This window comes from Odocoileus virginianus, chromosome 26 (genome assembly GCF_023699985.2).
Source record: "Odocoileus virginianus isolate 20LAN1187 ecotype Illinois chromosome 26, Ovbor_1.2, whole genome shotgun sequence".
Lineage (NCBI taxonomy): Eukaryota > Metazoa > Chordata > Mammalia > Artiodactyla > Cervidae > Odocoileus > Odocoileus virginianus.
In genome coordinates, this window is record NC_069699.1 from 11,243,454 (window position 1) to 11,256,699 (window position 13,246).

At 46.1% G+C, this 13,246-nt stretch overlaps 1 protein-coding gene across 5 annotated transcripts in view; it reads left to right on the forward strand.

Annotated features, from left to right (window-relative positions):
- The first annotated feature begins 542 nt into the window (after nt 1-542).
- The window catches only part of ENTPD3 (ectonucleoside triphosphate diphosphohydrolase 3), a 34,459-nt gene continuing 21,755 nt past the window's right edge, over nt 543-13,246 (forward strand). Inside the window, exons 1-3 of one of the 5 annotated variants that reach the window (XM_020894562.2) lie at nt 543-748; nt 1,550-1,601; nt 5,302-5,429. In XM_020894562.2, coding sequence (XP_020750221.2) covers nt 1,562-1,601; nt 5,302-5,429 — 168 coding nt within the window. In that variant the 5' untranslated portion in view covers nt 543-748; nt 1,550-1,561. Of the gene's footprint in view, nt 749-815; nt 1,247-1,549; nt 1,602-1,649; nt 1,761-2,689; nt 2,821-5,301; nt 5,430-13,246 lie in introns of those variants that run through there. The other 4 variants (XM_070455466.1, XM_070455463.1, XM_070455464.1 and 1 more) reach the window with 4 other exon arrangements.

Consider the following 13,246-nt stretch of genomic DNA (forward strand, 5'->3'; position numbering starts at 1 on the left):
ACTGGTGCATTAAAAACAGACTCCTGGAGCATGTGAATGGCTGCATTTTGGTCACTTTTCCTATTTGGCCTCTTCCAAGAAATGCTTGGACTGAATTTTGGCCTATAAAATGCAGTGAGGGACAGCATTGCTCAGTAACTAGTAAGAATGTCCCTGGGCAGAGTGAAGGCAGTTCTGCTAAACTATCTGAGAGGGAAAGACTCTGTATTACTTTGCCCTCCTGCTCCAAGTGACCCAGGGACCAGTCTGCTTATTTGTCTCACCCCCACCATTACAGGTGTTTACAGGTGTCCTCGACGTCACGGAAAGATGGAGCACCAGTGCACACCCACAGAGTGCCTAGTCTCTGCCCTGCCCTGACCCCACTTCCCCTCCACTAAGGCTTGGGGTAACAGTGGAGGAAAGCAACAGTTAAGTCAAAAGGCTCTTGGCCTTGACATCAAAGAGGGCAGCAGTTAGAAGACATCACCCCAGCCCCACTTTTCCCAGGTAGGCCCTGTCGGGATCGCTAGTGAAGAGCCAAGGCCCCGCTGCGGTTCCCAAACCTCCCCGCCCCCACTCCGCATGACGGTGAACTAGAAGAGGGAAGGTGAAGAGGTGCTTGGCCAGGACCAGGGGGCGGGCCCAGGACACGGAAGCCCCGCCCTGCCCCCGCCTCCGCCCCACCCCCGCAGGAGCCCCTGGAGCTCTGGCTGCCGGCGGGCACTGCGGCAGCGCCAGTCGCCTTCCTCCGGTCGTCTGCGCACAGGTGAGGACTGGACCCCGCGTCTGAGCCGCTGCAGAAGGAGTGGGAAGCTTCGTGGGGCTGAAAATCTGGGAGGGAAGGAAACGGAATCGAATTCCTCAGGGGGCCGGAGGGAGGGACATTAGTACGCGGGCCCCACGTCCTCGGGCCGTGGGGAGGTGATCCATGCGGCCCCCGGAGAGGTGGACGCGTCTTTAACCGAGCGCTTCTTCGGGTCCAGAGGAGCGCCGGGAGCTTGGATGCCTTGACTCTGTGGGGATTCAGTCCAGAGTGGGGCCTCCTAGATCCTGGGGCGCTGGATGCTGGGGGCCCGACATCCTCTTGCAATGGTCGCCAGTCAGCAGCGACAGATACTCGTCCTGGATCTTGAAAGAGCGACCTCGGGCTCGCGAGCCGCGAACACACAAAGAAACCTCCCTTGCTGGCGTGCTTTGAGAAAAAAGCCCTGCCTCAGACTGTGAATGTTGATAATAGGTTGGAAGATTTGTTCTGCCCCAGGAGGTGTGTACAGGTGGGAAAATCTGCAGGAGAAGCTTGACTTCTTCGAAAATTTTTTGAATTTAAAATTTCAGCAAGTCTGTTCTTCCTTTTTGAATGGGGGGAGGTGGGGGTTGGCGAGAGATGACTCTAGAATATAAGCCCAGCTTTGGGTCTGCCTGGGAAGTTCTAGGTTCACCTGGCCCCCAGCAGGCTTTCCTTTGGAAGAAGTGAAGTGGGTTTGTGCTTTAACGCGGTGCAAGTTTTCGGAACTTCTTAAGTCAGGGACCAAGTTCGCGCCGTCATTCTGTGTTCTCTCACCTGCAGCTGGAAGGAGAGATGTTCACGGTGCTGACCCGCCAACCTTGTGAGCAAGCAGGTCGGTATCACTCAGCAGGCAGCGAGTATGATTCTGTCACATCACCCAAGGATCCCAGCTTCAGCCCGCAGGCTCTTTCATCCACGTCCCCAGCAAATGACGGTTTAACCTCTTTGGTGGGAGACTTAGTCGTCACCGGGCTTTCGCCACCCGCATAAAGTAATTCTTTTCCTCAAAGCCACACAAAACAAGGACTAGCATGCTTGTTTCGCTTAAACGGTTTTTCCGGTTTGCATAATCCATTAATTTGGCCCTTGTGGTTTCCCTTACCCAGCTGTGTGTAAGGTCTGCTTTAGAATATTGTTGATTTTGTGATGAACTGTAAAGTACTTGGAGCTTGTCTCTCTTTCCATCCAAGTTGCTGCTGGCCTGGTGCCTACAGCATCCCTTCCCCCTCCCCTCTTCCCTCCCCTCTTCCCTCCCCTCCCTCCGCCCCACCCCACCCCCATGGTCAGTGTTGTTACCACCTTTTACTGCAGGCACATGCGTAGAATTTGCACACACACACACACACACTTCTGAGCTTGTCCTGCCTGCCTGCCTGCCTGCCTGCCTCTGGAGCACATTTTGCAGTTGCTCTGTGTGGAAGCCTAGAAGGGTCTGGCCTCTCCACTGTTGGGAGTCACCTGGTAATTACAGTGTTCGTCCAGCCCTAATGACAGCACAGCTCTAGGCTGCAGTTCCCTAAATGAATGAGACCTGGTCTAGTCCATTTTGGTCTACGACAGGCTTTTCTGCTAGAGCAAGGCTTTGCTTAAAGTAATCACAGCTTTTTACCTGAAAACTGCTGAAGCACAGAGGACTTAGGAGGCTAGGCTCGTGGCTGTGGTCAGGAGACTGCTTACGTATCACCCCCAGTTCTGCCCCATGGACAGATGTTCTTTAGTGGTACTCCTACACTGGTATTCAAAACACTTTGATAGTTTAACACATATACTGTAACATCACACATGCAGACTAACTTGTTACATTCCTTCCAAAGGACAAGTTTAACTTGGCAGATTAAATGTCTACCTTGTCTTGTATATAACTGACCTGGCGTGTGCACTGTTTAACAGTTGATGCAAAAGTTTGCCTCTGTGGATAAACTGGTTTCTGTCTGGGTCATACCCTTTGATCTGGAATCACAGAAAAGTGAGGCAAGACCCCTCCAGAGGCTCTGAAGGCTAACACCACAGTGGCTGGCCTCCCTCCAGCTGCTATGACAAACGATTCCGCAGTGAGTAACCTGGTGTACAAGTCGTTTAACACACTTGGGACCAGTTCTGTGGAACAGATTCCCAGAAGTGGGATTATGAGGCAGATAGTATACACATTTGCAATTTTGATACATTTTGACAAATTCCCCTCCAGTTCACTCCCAGTGACAAGGTAGGAGAATTAAGGCACCTTGGACATCAGGATGTGTCTGTGGCAGTATTTATACTGCAGGGAAATCAGGTGAGGTAAGTTAAGAGTTGGCTCTTCTGAGATATTGAGATCCACTGCATGACTGACCTCCCCAAGTAATGAGCACTGTGATGTGACTGGATATTGAGGTTGAATCTGACTCTATATGGTATTAAATACATGCTCTTTTTTTTCTTCCAAGAAAATATCTCCTAGAAATAATGGAGTAGTAAAGAATAGCTTATGATGATCTAAAAGTAGATGTTCCAGAATAGGGCAGGTTCTACCCCATTGCTGTTCAATAGAACTTTCTGTGATGGTAGAGATGTTCTGTAATTACACTGTCCAATATGATAGCCACTTTTGATTATTTAACACTTAGAAAATGGCTAGTGCAACTGAGAAACTGTACTTTTAAATTTTATTTACTTTTAATTAATTTAAATATTCAGTTGGTGAGACATATTTGGATTCTCTGAATTCAGTGATCTTCTTATTATGCTAGTGTTTATCATAGTTCAGCCATTTGAGTGTCACCACTTATGTTTATGCTGTAATAGTTCTAACAAGACTATTATTTAGTCAATATTTTACTCTAATGTCTTTTTTTCTTTAAAAAAATTAGGTACAAGTTATATATAGTGATAGGTAGTGGTGGTGGTGGTGGTGGTGTAGTCGCTCAGTTGTGTCCTACTCTTTGCGACCACATGGACTGTAGTCCACCAAGCTCCTTTGTCCAAGGGATTTCCCAGGCAAGAATACTGGAGTGGGTTGTCATTTCCTTCTCCAAGTGATCTTGCGACCCAGGGATCGAACTCCGGTCTCCTAGACTGCAGGTGTATTCTTTATGCTGGTAAATGCAGGAGACCCCAGTTCGATTCCTGGGTCAGGAAGACCCCCTGGAGAAGGGGTAGGCTACCCACTCCAGTATTCTTGGGCTTCCCTGGCTCAGACGGTAAGGAAGCTGCCTGCAACGTGGGAGACCTGGGTCTAACACGACTGAGCAACTTTCACTGCTTTAATATATAGTGAAATGGAGAGATCTTAAGTTGTGTCCCTAAATCTGGTATTCTTGCCTTCTGGAAGGATTATGTTTTTAGAAAATGGACAATTTATAAGAATATTTTTTAAGGGAAATTGTATCTAAAGGAGCTGGTTTGCTGTGATTTTTAGTTTTTTTCCAAAGGATTTTGGAAAATTTGATAAATTTTGAAAAATGTACAAACTCATATACCCCACAATCCTATTTAGATATAAGAGCATTTTCATTTCTCTAGAAATGCCAAAACCCTGCCCCAAACCCCTGTGCCATCACTGTTCTGATTTCTATCACCCACCTGTTTTAGAGCATAACATAAATGGGGTCATTTCAAAAAGCTTCTTTCCTTCTTTTCTTTTTTTTTAAATAAATATATTTGCTACTTTATTTATTAAATTTTCATTAGCCCACACTGGTACGTTAAGACCCAAGTAAATATTTGCTCACAATCATCTACTTAGGAAATATTAGCTTAAATTTAGTAAGTAAAAATAGTCCATTATGATACATTGTATATTATCATACAATGCATATAATTATATAATTATATTTACTTAGAGGCTATATTTAGTTTAAGACAACTCATATGCTACATTTTTTTTGTTTTGCATTTACATGTTATAATTAAAATATAAAATATAAATACCAGAGATTACATGACCCCTTTGGGAGGGAACATGTGGACTGGGGTCTAGTTACTCTTCATTTGTAAAGATGTCTATGTCTTTACTATAGACACAGGGAAAATGACTGAGGTTGAATTCTTACTGGACACCCACACATCTTAGGAATTCAGACACATTACCATTTGTTTGACAATGTCACCATGTACTAAACTTTATAATCATTGATTGTATCTGAAATACAATAGAAATTTCTTCTTATTTATCTGAGATTATTTTTTAATGAAATATTGTATCACCTGCCTTAATAGAAAACTCATAATTTTCAAATATACATTGAAATAAATGTTATTGGAAATCATCTCAACCAGTAATATGCATAACACACTTTGGGAAATACCAGAGAGCTAGACCACGCACACCCTCCTTGCAAACGCTGTTTTAGTCCACTCTTTGGAGGAAAGATACTCAAATGGGTATCTGAGCCCAGTTGTAGTTCTAAATGTTTGGGTATCAAAAAAGCCAGAGGAAGTGACTTATGCATGCAGCTAAGTACCCAGTTAAGCACCAGATTCACAGATTCTACGAAGAAGGGCAGAGCCCTGTTCCTGATTCCCCCTCATGTGTCTTCTGGGCTTCCTCATTTTAGGCCTCAAGGTCCTCTCCCGAACTCCAGCCATCATCGCCTTGGTGGTCTTGTTTTTGAGCATTGTGGTGTTTATGGCTATCACACTCATCCAGACACACCAGAAAGAGGTCCTCTTTCCAGGACCAAAGGTAGGTGTGAAGGGGTTGGCACTGAAGGGAAGAAATGGGCTCTGGTATCAATGACTCTCAAGCTATGAGTTAGAAGAGAAGAAAATTCTTGCCCTTCCTCACCTCCAGCTGGAGCCAGGGAAAGGTGGGGTAAGACCCAAGGAGAAAGACTGGACATGCTAGGTTTGTGGTGTTTGAGGTGACAGACTGGTAGTGGTGACACCTTCTCCTGGGATGATGTGGTCTTGCTTTGACTCCTGACTGCTGGAACCAAAGCAGACTTTGTTGCCAACTTCCCTGGTGGCTCAGACGGTAAAGCATCTGCCTGCAATGCAGGAGACCTGGGTTTGATCCCTGGGTCAGGAAGATCTCCTGGAGAAGGAAATGGCAACCCACTCCAGTACTCTTGCCTAGAAAATCCCATGGATGGAGGAGCATGGTGTCCCTGGGGTCGCAAAGAGTTGGGCACGACTGAGCGACTTCACCTTCACTTTCACCAAAGATTTACCAGCTTGTCAGTCTCCCCAGATGCCCCAACCTTGCTCATGAGCAGAGACCAGGAGACCCAGGCTCTTCTTCTGGCCTAGCCTGGGTAAACAAAATCAAGGACCTGAAAAGTCTCCTTGATCTGTGCTGTGCTACCTCTCTTGAGTCTAGAAGTATGCCATGATCCCTCTGACTCCTCCCCCCACCAAAATTACTCCAGACCTCATGCTAAGTTCCAGAGACCCCTGTCAGCCTTGACAAAACCATCCCCCAATGGATGGACTCTGGTAGACAGAATTGTACGCACCATCTGCCTTTGTAAGGGTGACAGGAGGTGATCCCCTGAGGGAATGTCAAATGAAAGGTGAAGGTAATCAGTGAGCCCTTCAATTATTTTGAGTAGAAGTTAGCCAACTTCCTCCGTAAAGAGCCAGACAGTACATATTTTAGGTTTTGAGAACCATTTATAGTCTCTATTGCATATCTTCTTTTCTTTTTCTCTTCTTATGACTCTTTAAAAAGCTATGAAAACCACTCTTAGATGGAGGGCCACAGGAACCATGTTATTTGAATCTCATTTAGTATTTATCTTTGACCTTGGGCCTTTTCTATATCTTCCTGCTGTTAGGGACTGTTAATAGGCTATATTTGATATAGAGGTTTTTAAAAGATAAAAAGAACAGTTTTTGCCTTGACTCTGTGGTTGAGTTTGATCTACCATCCAGAGTCCACTTTGCTAAAGGAGTAGAGGAAAATCTGTTTCTTTCTGTCTGCCTGCCTTTAAATTAATTAATTAAATTTTTTTCTGGCTGCAAAAAGAAGCTTGTGGGATCTTACTTCCCCAACTAGGGATCCAGCCCAGGGGCCCAGCAGTAAGAATGCCGAGTCCTAACCACTGGACTGCCAGAGAATTTCCTAAAATCTTTTCGAGATAATGGAATTTTGTTCTTTTATACTTTACTTAAGAATCTCAGCCTCCCATGAATAACATGAATAAAAAAAGAAAAATAAAAGCCTCGTGCAGCTGTCCAGTGGTGAGAGGAAAACAAATTATCTGGCTGTCCAAAGACATTAGCTAAGGCCTAGAGAAGCTGTTTTCCCAAGCTCCAGGCACTGCCTTCCTCTATAAACTGTATAAAATCAGGAGTGCAACTAGAGGAAATACCATCTCCTTACTCTTTGTAAATTGCCAGTGAGTTGAGTGAGCATTTTTCACTGAATAATCTCACTGAAATCTTGTGCCAGCTACGGAAGATGGACAAGCCCTGTCACCACCATTTTGCAAGTGAGGAAACAAAGGCTTGCTCAGTGGATGGTGGGACCAGAACCTGAAACCTGAACATTCCTCTGCCCACTGCCAGGGCTCTCTTCATTTCCTTCCAACTGTTCCTTGATCCTAAGTTCTAAATAGGGAGCCCAGGAGGAGATACTGGCCTCTGATAGGAAAACATGTCCTCCTTTGCACAGGAGGGGAGGAGGGGAGGACGGGCACAGAGACAGGAAGGTGCTGAATCGCAGGAGAGACTTGGAGGGCAAGTCCATTCTTAGACCCTAGTACCACCCTGTGCATGCATGCTCAGCCGCTTCAGTCGTGTCTGACTCTGCGGCCCTATGGGCCATACCCCGCCAGGCTCCTATGTCTGTGGGATTTCCCAGGCAAGAATACTGGTGAGGGGTTCCATTTCCTCCTTCAGGGGATCTTCCCAACCCAGAGATCGAACCCACGTCTCTTACATCTCCTGCACTGGCAGGCAGGTTCTTTACCACTAGCGCCACCTGGGAAGCCCAGTACCGCCCTCAGACCCCATAAATCAAAGGAACCGGCTCTAGCTGCACTCCAGGCACACCTCTCCATGGGACAAGGGAATGTGCCCACCAAGAGCCATGCTTCCCCTTCTAGAACATGCTGGGGACCCCAGAATCCAGGGTCTGTGTGGGCCTTCCCCTGAGAGCAGACCTCACACTGACCTGAGGGGTGGCAAAGGGCAGCAGCTTGCAGGGGGAGTAGACAGAGCATGGGCATGGTCTATAGTCTGAGCTAGCCCACCTACTACAGTCAGCATCCAGTGCATGAGGCTGTTCACACTGTGGATTTGCCTGTGGATGAGAAGAAGACAGGCGGTGGGGCAGGACAGGGCAGAAGTCTTCCTTTGTACAAAAGGGGCTCTTGGGCCCTTCAAATGTGAGGGATGGGCTGGTTAAGACAGTTGTTTGGGGAGATGAGAGGTAAGTTCAAACCGGAGGGACATGGAGGAATTAGAAGAACTGAAGAGTAAACTGAGGAGGGAAAAGTGGGTCCAGAGCAGTGTGGAGGTGCTGTGGAAGGAGACCACACATGTTTAGTTCCACTGTGTCAGAGCGGTTTCCCTAGTCAAAGATGCCTGTGCAAGACGGTCTTCTGGGGGTGACCCCAGGAAGCACTGGGCGGGGGTGGGGGGTGGGGGGGGGTGGAAGTGAGACAGAAGGGAAGGCAGTCAATGGCGGGGCTGATACCCAGCAGGTTACCACTGTGGGCAGCTGGGAACCAGTGTGGAACTCACCTCAGGGATGAAATCTATCATGGGCATACAGAACACCTGCCTCATCTGAGTCCAGGACGTATTTACACACCAGCTTCCATTTGTCATCGGTTGAGGGCTGCTCCCTGGGAGACATAAGCTCTCTAGTATTTCTGGCATATTGTGAGCTCAGGTAGGCTAGGCCAATGGAGACAGCCTTCAGGCAGGTAGAAAGTACATAACTGGACATCACAGGGGTGAGGTCTGAGAGCTTGTGGGTGGGGAACCCTCAGTGACCGTCACCCCGTAGGTAGATTATTTTCATTCCCACTTTGAAAACAAGAAAACAGAGGAACAGAAAGGACAGATAGCTTCCTGTGATTACACAGATTAGAAGTAACATAATTGGCATAGAAGGAAGAAAAAAGCAGAGAACAGTGGCCTAAGGCAAGAGTTTGGAAGGATCGGTCTGTATATCCTCATTAGCAGACACAGTTCAGAGAGAGGATTTTTAATTTCTTCATCCCCAGCTATAGAAGAATGAATTCTATGACATTGGAATATTGGCTCAGGGGCTCATCCTGTTTCACTGAGAGAGTTAGGTGTGAGAAAAGACAGATGTTGTGGGCCAGCTGAAGTGGAGTGGAATGACAGCTTGGAAGGGGGCCCTTCACATGCAGCTTTTCTCAGGCTGTCCAGACACCTGTCCTTCTGTTGTGCAATGTGTGCTGGGGGTGGGAAGGGCAGTGTGGAAGTGGAGGCAGTGAATATTAAAAAAAATGAAAAAATATATAAATTTTTCACTGTCTGTGTTCTCATGCCTTGCCTTATCTTGTCTTTGTATGGAGCTGGTGGTTCTGAGGGGCCAGCTCCATGGTGGTCTGCCTATATAGGGAGCCCTGGAATGTTCCTCAAGACATGAGAGGTCAAGATTTCTAGCTATTAAATCCAATGTTGGCCCACCTGACCTTGTTTTATCTGAGTGTTCTATTAAGTTCAGTTCAGTCGCTCAGTCGTGTCCAACTCTTTGCGACCCCATGGACTGAGGCACACCAGGCCTCCCTTTCCATCACCAACTCCCAGATTTTACTCAAACTCATGTCCATTGAATCAGTGATGCCATCTAACCATCTCATCTTCTGTCATTCCCTTCTCCTCCTGCCCTCAATCTTTCCCAGCATCAGGGTCTTTTCAAATGAGTTAGCTCTTCGCATCAGGTGGCCAAAGTATTGGAGTTTCAGCTTCAACATCAGTCCTTCCAATGAACACTCAGGACTGATCTCATAGAGTGGATCTAAAACTTAGGCAGCAATAGAAATATCCCCAGTCCCTTTTTCACTGTTACTGGTTTGACCTGCTCTATCAGCTTGAGGAATACACATGACAACGTTGCCTTTGTTTTTCACCTACCCTGCCACTTTATTATCATTAAGTCTGATATCTTCCTCTTGAGGTTTTACCTTCCCAATCCCCTCACAGTTGCTTGGAAGCCCTGAAGCCTCTCAATCCCATCTGATCAATATTCCAGTGCCACTGCCACTGCCGCTTGCACCCACATGGCATCACTGGAGAAGAAGGGCATGCAGAGTCCCAGGTTTCAGGGACACTGCTTTTCTGCCATGACCTGCTCAGGTCACATTAGAGCCCAGGTTGGGTCACACAACTCTCCAAAGCACAACAACTGGACCGGGCTGTGTTAAAACCATTTCCTTCTAACCCTCATCCATTCTCAGTCATCAACCTGAGTATCAGGTACCCTGTGGCCGACCCGGGTTTACCTCTTGGAAAACAAGAGTTGGGTAATTGGTTTATTCCTTTCTAGAAAGCCCTGGCTCCTTATTCACATTGGTCATTCTCCTCTCCACCCAGACCTGCATACCACTTAACTAAGAGTTTGCTTTCAAGGGTCTTTTGTCTGAACAAAGTCTGCCATACCATACCAGGCACTTTCTTACTAATCAGTCACCGTGTTAAGACTTGTTTTTCTTCAACAAATATCATCTATTAATGCATCTATATGGAATCTGGAAAGATGGTGCTGACGAACCTATTTGTAGAGCAGCAAATAGACACAGACATAGAGAGCAGATTTGTGAACAGAGTGGGAAGGAGAGGGTAGCATGGAAACATAACTATCATGTATAAAATAGATATCCAGTGGGAACTTGCTGTATGACTCAGGGAATTAAAACTGGGGCTCTGTGACAACCTAGAGAGGCAGGATGGGGTGGGAGGTGGGAAGGAGGTTCAAGAGGGATAGGACATATATATACCTATGGGTGATTCATGCTGACGTATGGCAGAAACCAATACAATATTGTAAAGCAATTATCCTTCAATTAAAAATACATTTTAAAAAAGACTTGTTTTTCTTGGAACTCAGTGAAAGTATAGGGGCTGTGAGTACAGGTTTGAGAGTCAGACCCCAGCTTGATCCCAAGTCTGTGACCTTGGCTAATTTTGCCTCTTGGAGCCTCAGTTTTCCCATCTGTCAAGTGGAGAGGATGATAACACCTGCCTTATAAATGCAACATTAAGGCCCTTTCTGTAATGCCTGGCATATTATAAGGGTTCAGCAAATGTTCATTACTATCCCTATTCTTATTATTATATTAAGAGTAATGATGATGATGATAAACACATCTAAGAAAGCTGATCATGTGATCTTTGCTTCTGCTTTTCCTAGACGCTCACACAGTCCATAACCATGGGTTAATATGGAAGACTGTTTCTTTTCAGTTGACCCACTGAGTGTGTCTTCAGTTCTGCATCAGGCCATGTGTTTTTTTCTGACAGTGCATTAAACAGAGGGTGCCTTGCTGCTTTTCACCCAAACATCACCCACTTCATTGAAGTGAATGAAATTCATTCTCCTCTTATACCTTCCTCCATGGAACCACATTGAGTTGCACTGATCTAGGCAAATGAACTCTGAAAACTGGTTAAAGACCAATTTTTCCACTTTTGAAAATGCCAGTGAAAGATGGTGGGGTGGGGATGGATTGTGTTAGTGAGAAGTAGCCCTGGGCCTGGAGGCTGCCCCTGTCAGTACATCAGCAGGTACCCAAGGGGCCGCCATTTCTCCTGCAAATCTCAGAGCAAAGTCTCTGGCTGCACCCACTGTGGTGAAAACTAAATCCCATTTTTCTGGAGTTACAAATGAAAGTGAACATTCTTCTTTCTTTCTGATCTTGGCCCAGGAACCCTAAGCATTCTTCATGAAGAGTTGGAATAAAGAAGATTTGGGAATAGACAGTATGGTATCCTGTGGAGTGGTCGCCTTCTCATGCTGGCTCTCTTATCAGTACCTGGCCTGGAGGGGCCGGTGGAGGGGTAGTGAGCAGGCTGGTAGCAGAGAGAAGGAAAGAAAGCACTGACACGGAGGCTCAGACCTCTGGAGTGCCTGATTTCCTTCAGTTTCAACCTGTGCTTTAATCTCATGGGGAGCCTCTGCCTGGAACAGATTGTGAACAATGCCTCCCTTGTTCACCATAGAGGGGTGTCATGTCAAGATCCCAAACAACACACGTCATCAGACTGAACAGCCAGGTTGAAGAGGCTGTTCAAGTTAAAATACCAGTGTACACAGCGTGTTCTAAATCTTAATAGAATGGAGGAGCTGGAGTAACACTTTTTTATTTGCTCCTATTTCAAATGAAGCAAGTGTTCATGGCAGAAAGTTTAGAATCAGGGGATTGGATAAATGAATTACTGTACGTCTCACAGTCAATGTGATGAATGTCTTAAAAATCACGATGTCAGTATTTTTACTGATAGGGAGAGATGTTCTTGATATACTTTTCTAGTAAGAAAAGAGCACTGGAGAAGCTTCTGTGTAGTATAATCCTGTGTTGATTTAAAAACATATGAAACATAGGTGTATATGTAGTTTATGCACAGAAGACCACTGGAAAAGATATATAACAAGGTGTTAAAACAGTAGTTGGGTTTGAGGAGTGTTATTCACTTTTCTTTCCTCTTTTTCTTGCTTTGTAATTTTATTTATTTTGCTTACTAGTTTTTCTGTGTAGCCTGAATTTATTGAACAGCCAGTAAGCATCAGGCAGATGGTCTCCTATTTACTTCCGAAAGGAAGTTGTCTGGAGATGATGGAATCCAGAGAGCTTAGGTCTCTTACACAATATCGGAAAAGTAGGAATCCATCCGATTTGACCTGCCTCCAGAACCCAACGTCATCTTCCTCTCTGAGACACGCTAGGCTAACTCAGTGGCAGAGGAATTGGGGAAAATCTGCCACCCAGAAGCCTCTGATGCCCTGGGCTGACTCCAGCCCAACCAGATACTGACCTAGGTCAGCATAACTCATTCCCGTGCCCGTTGGCTGCTACTGCATGCTCTGTCTTGGGCAGGCCTGGTCCAGGGCCTGGGCTGGGCCACACCTTCAAGCAAAGCTCTCTGGTAACTGCCTCAAGCTGGGTGATACGGCTGGCAGGACCCTCCTGTCCATTCTTCCACACATGAGTCACCAAAGTGAGATGATATATCAACAATCTTTTGTATTTTGGTTTTTTCCTCCTTAAGAACTTCCTTCCATGGTTTCCTATTGGCTGCTTACTCCCAGGCGGATAGTCTTGTAAGTTTGGAGGAGAAACAGTAGCAGGTGACTGACTATTCATTTTCCTCCTGAGACCCAGGTGGCTTCTGACCTCCCCCACTTCCACCCTGCAGAATCTGGATGAAGAGAAACCAGGAGATTGTCTTTGCATGCACAATCCTTGGGGTACTCATCTTTAACCTTAGCTGCATTTTGGAATCACCATGGGAGCTTTAAGAACTGTTTGTGCCTGGGATGATTGACAGAGATTCTGATTTAATGAGTCTCGGGTGTAGCCT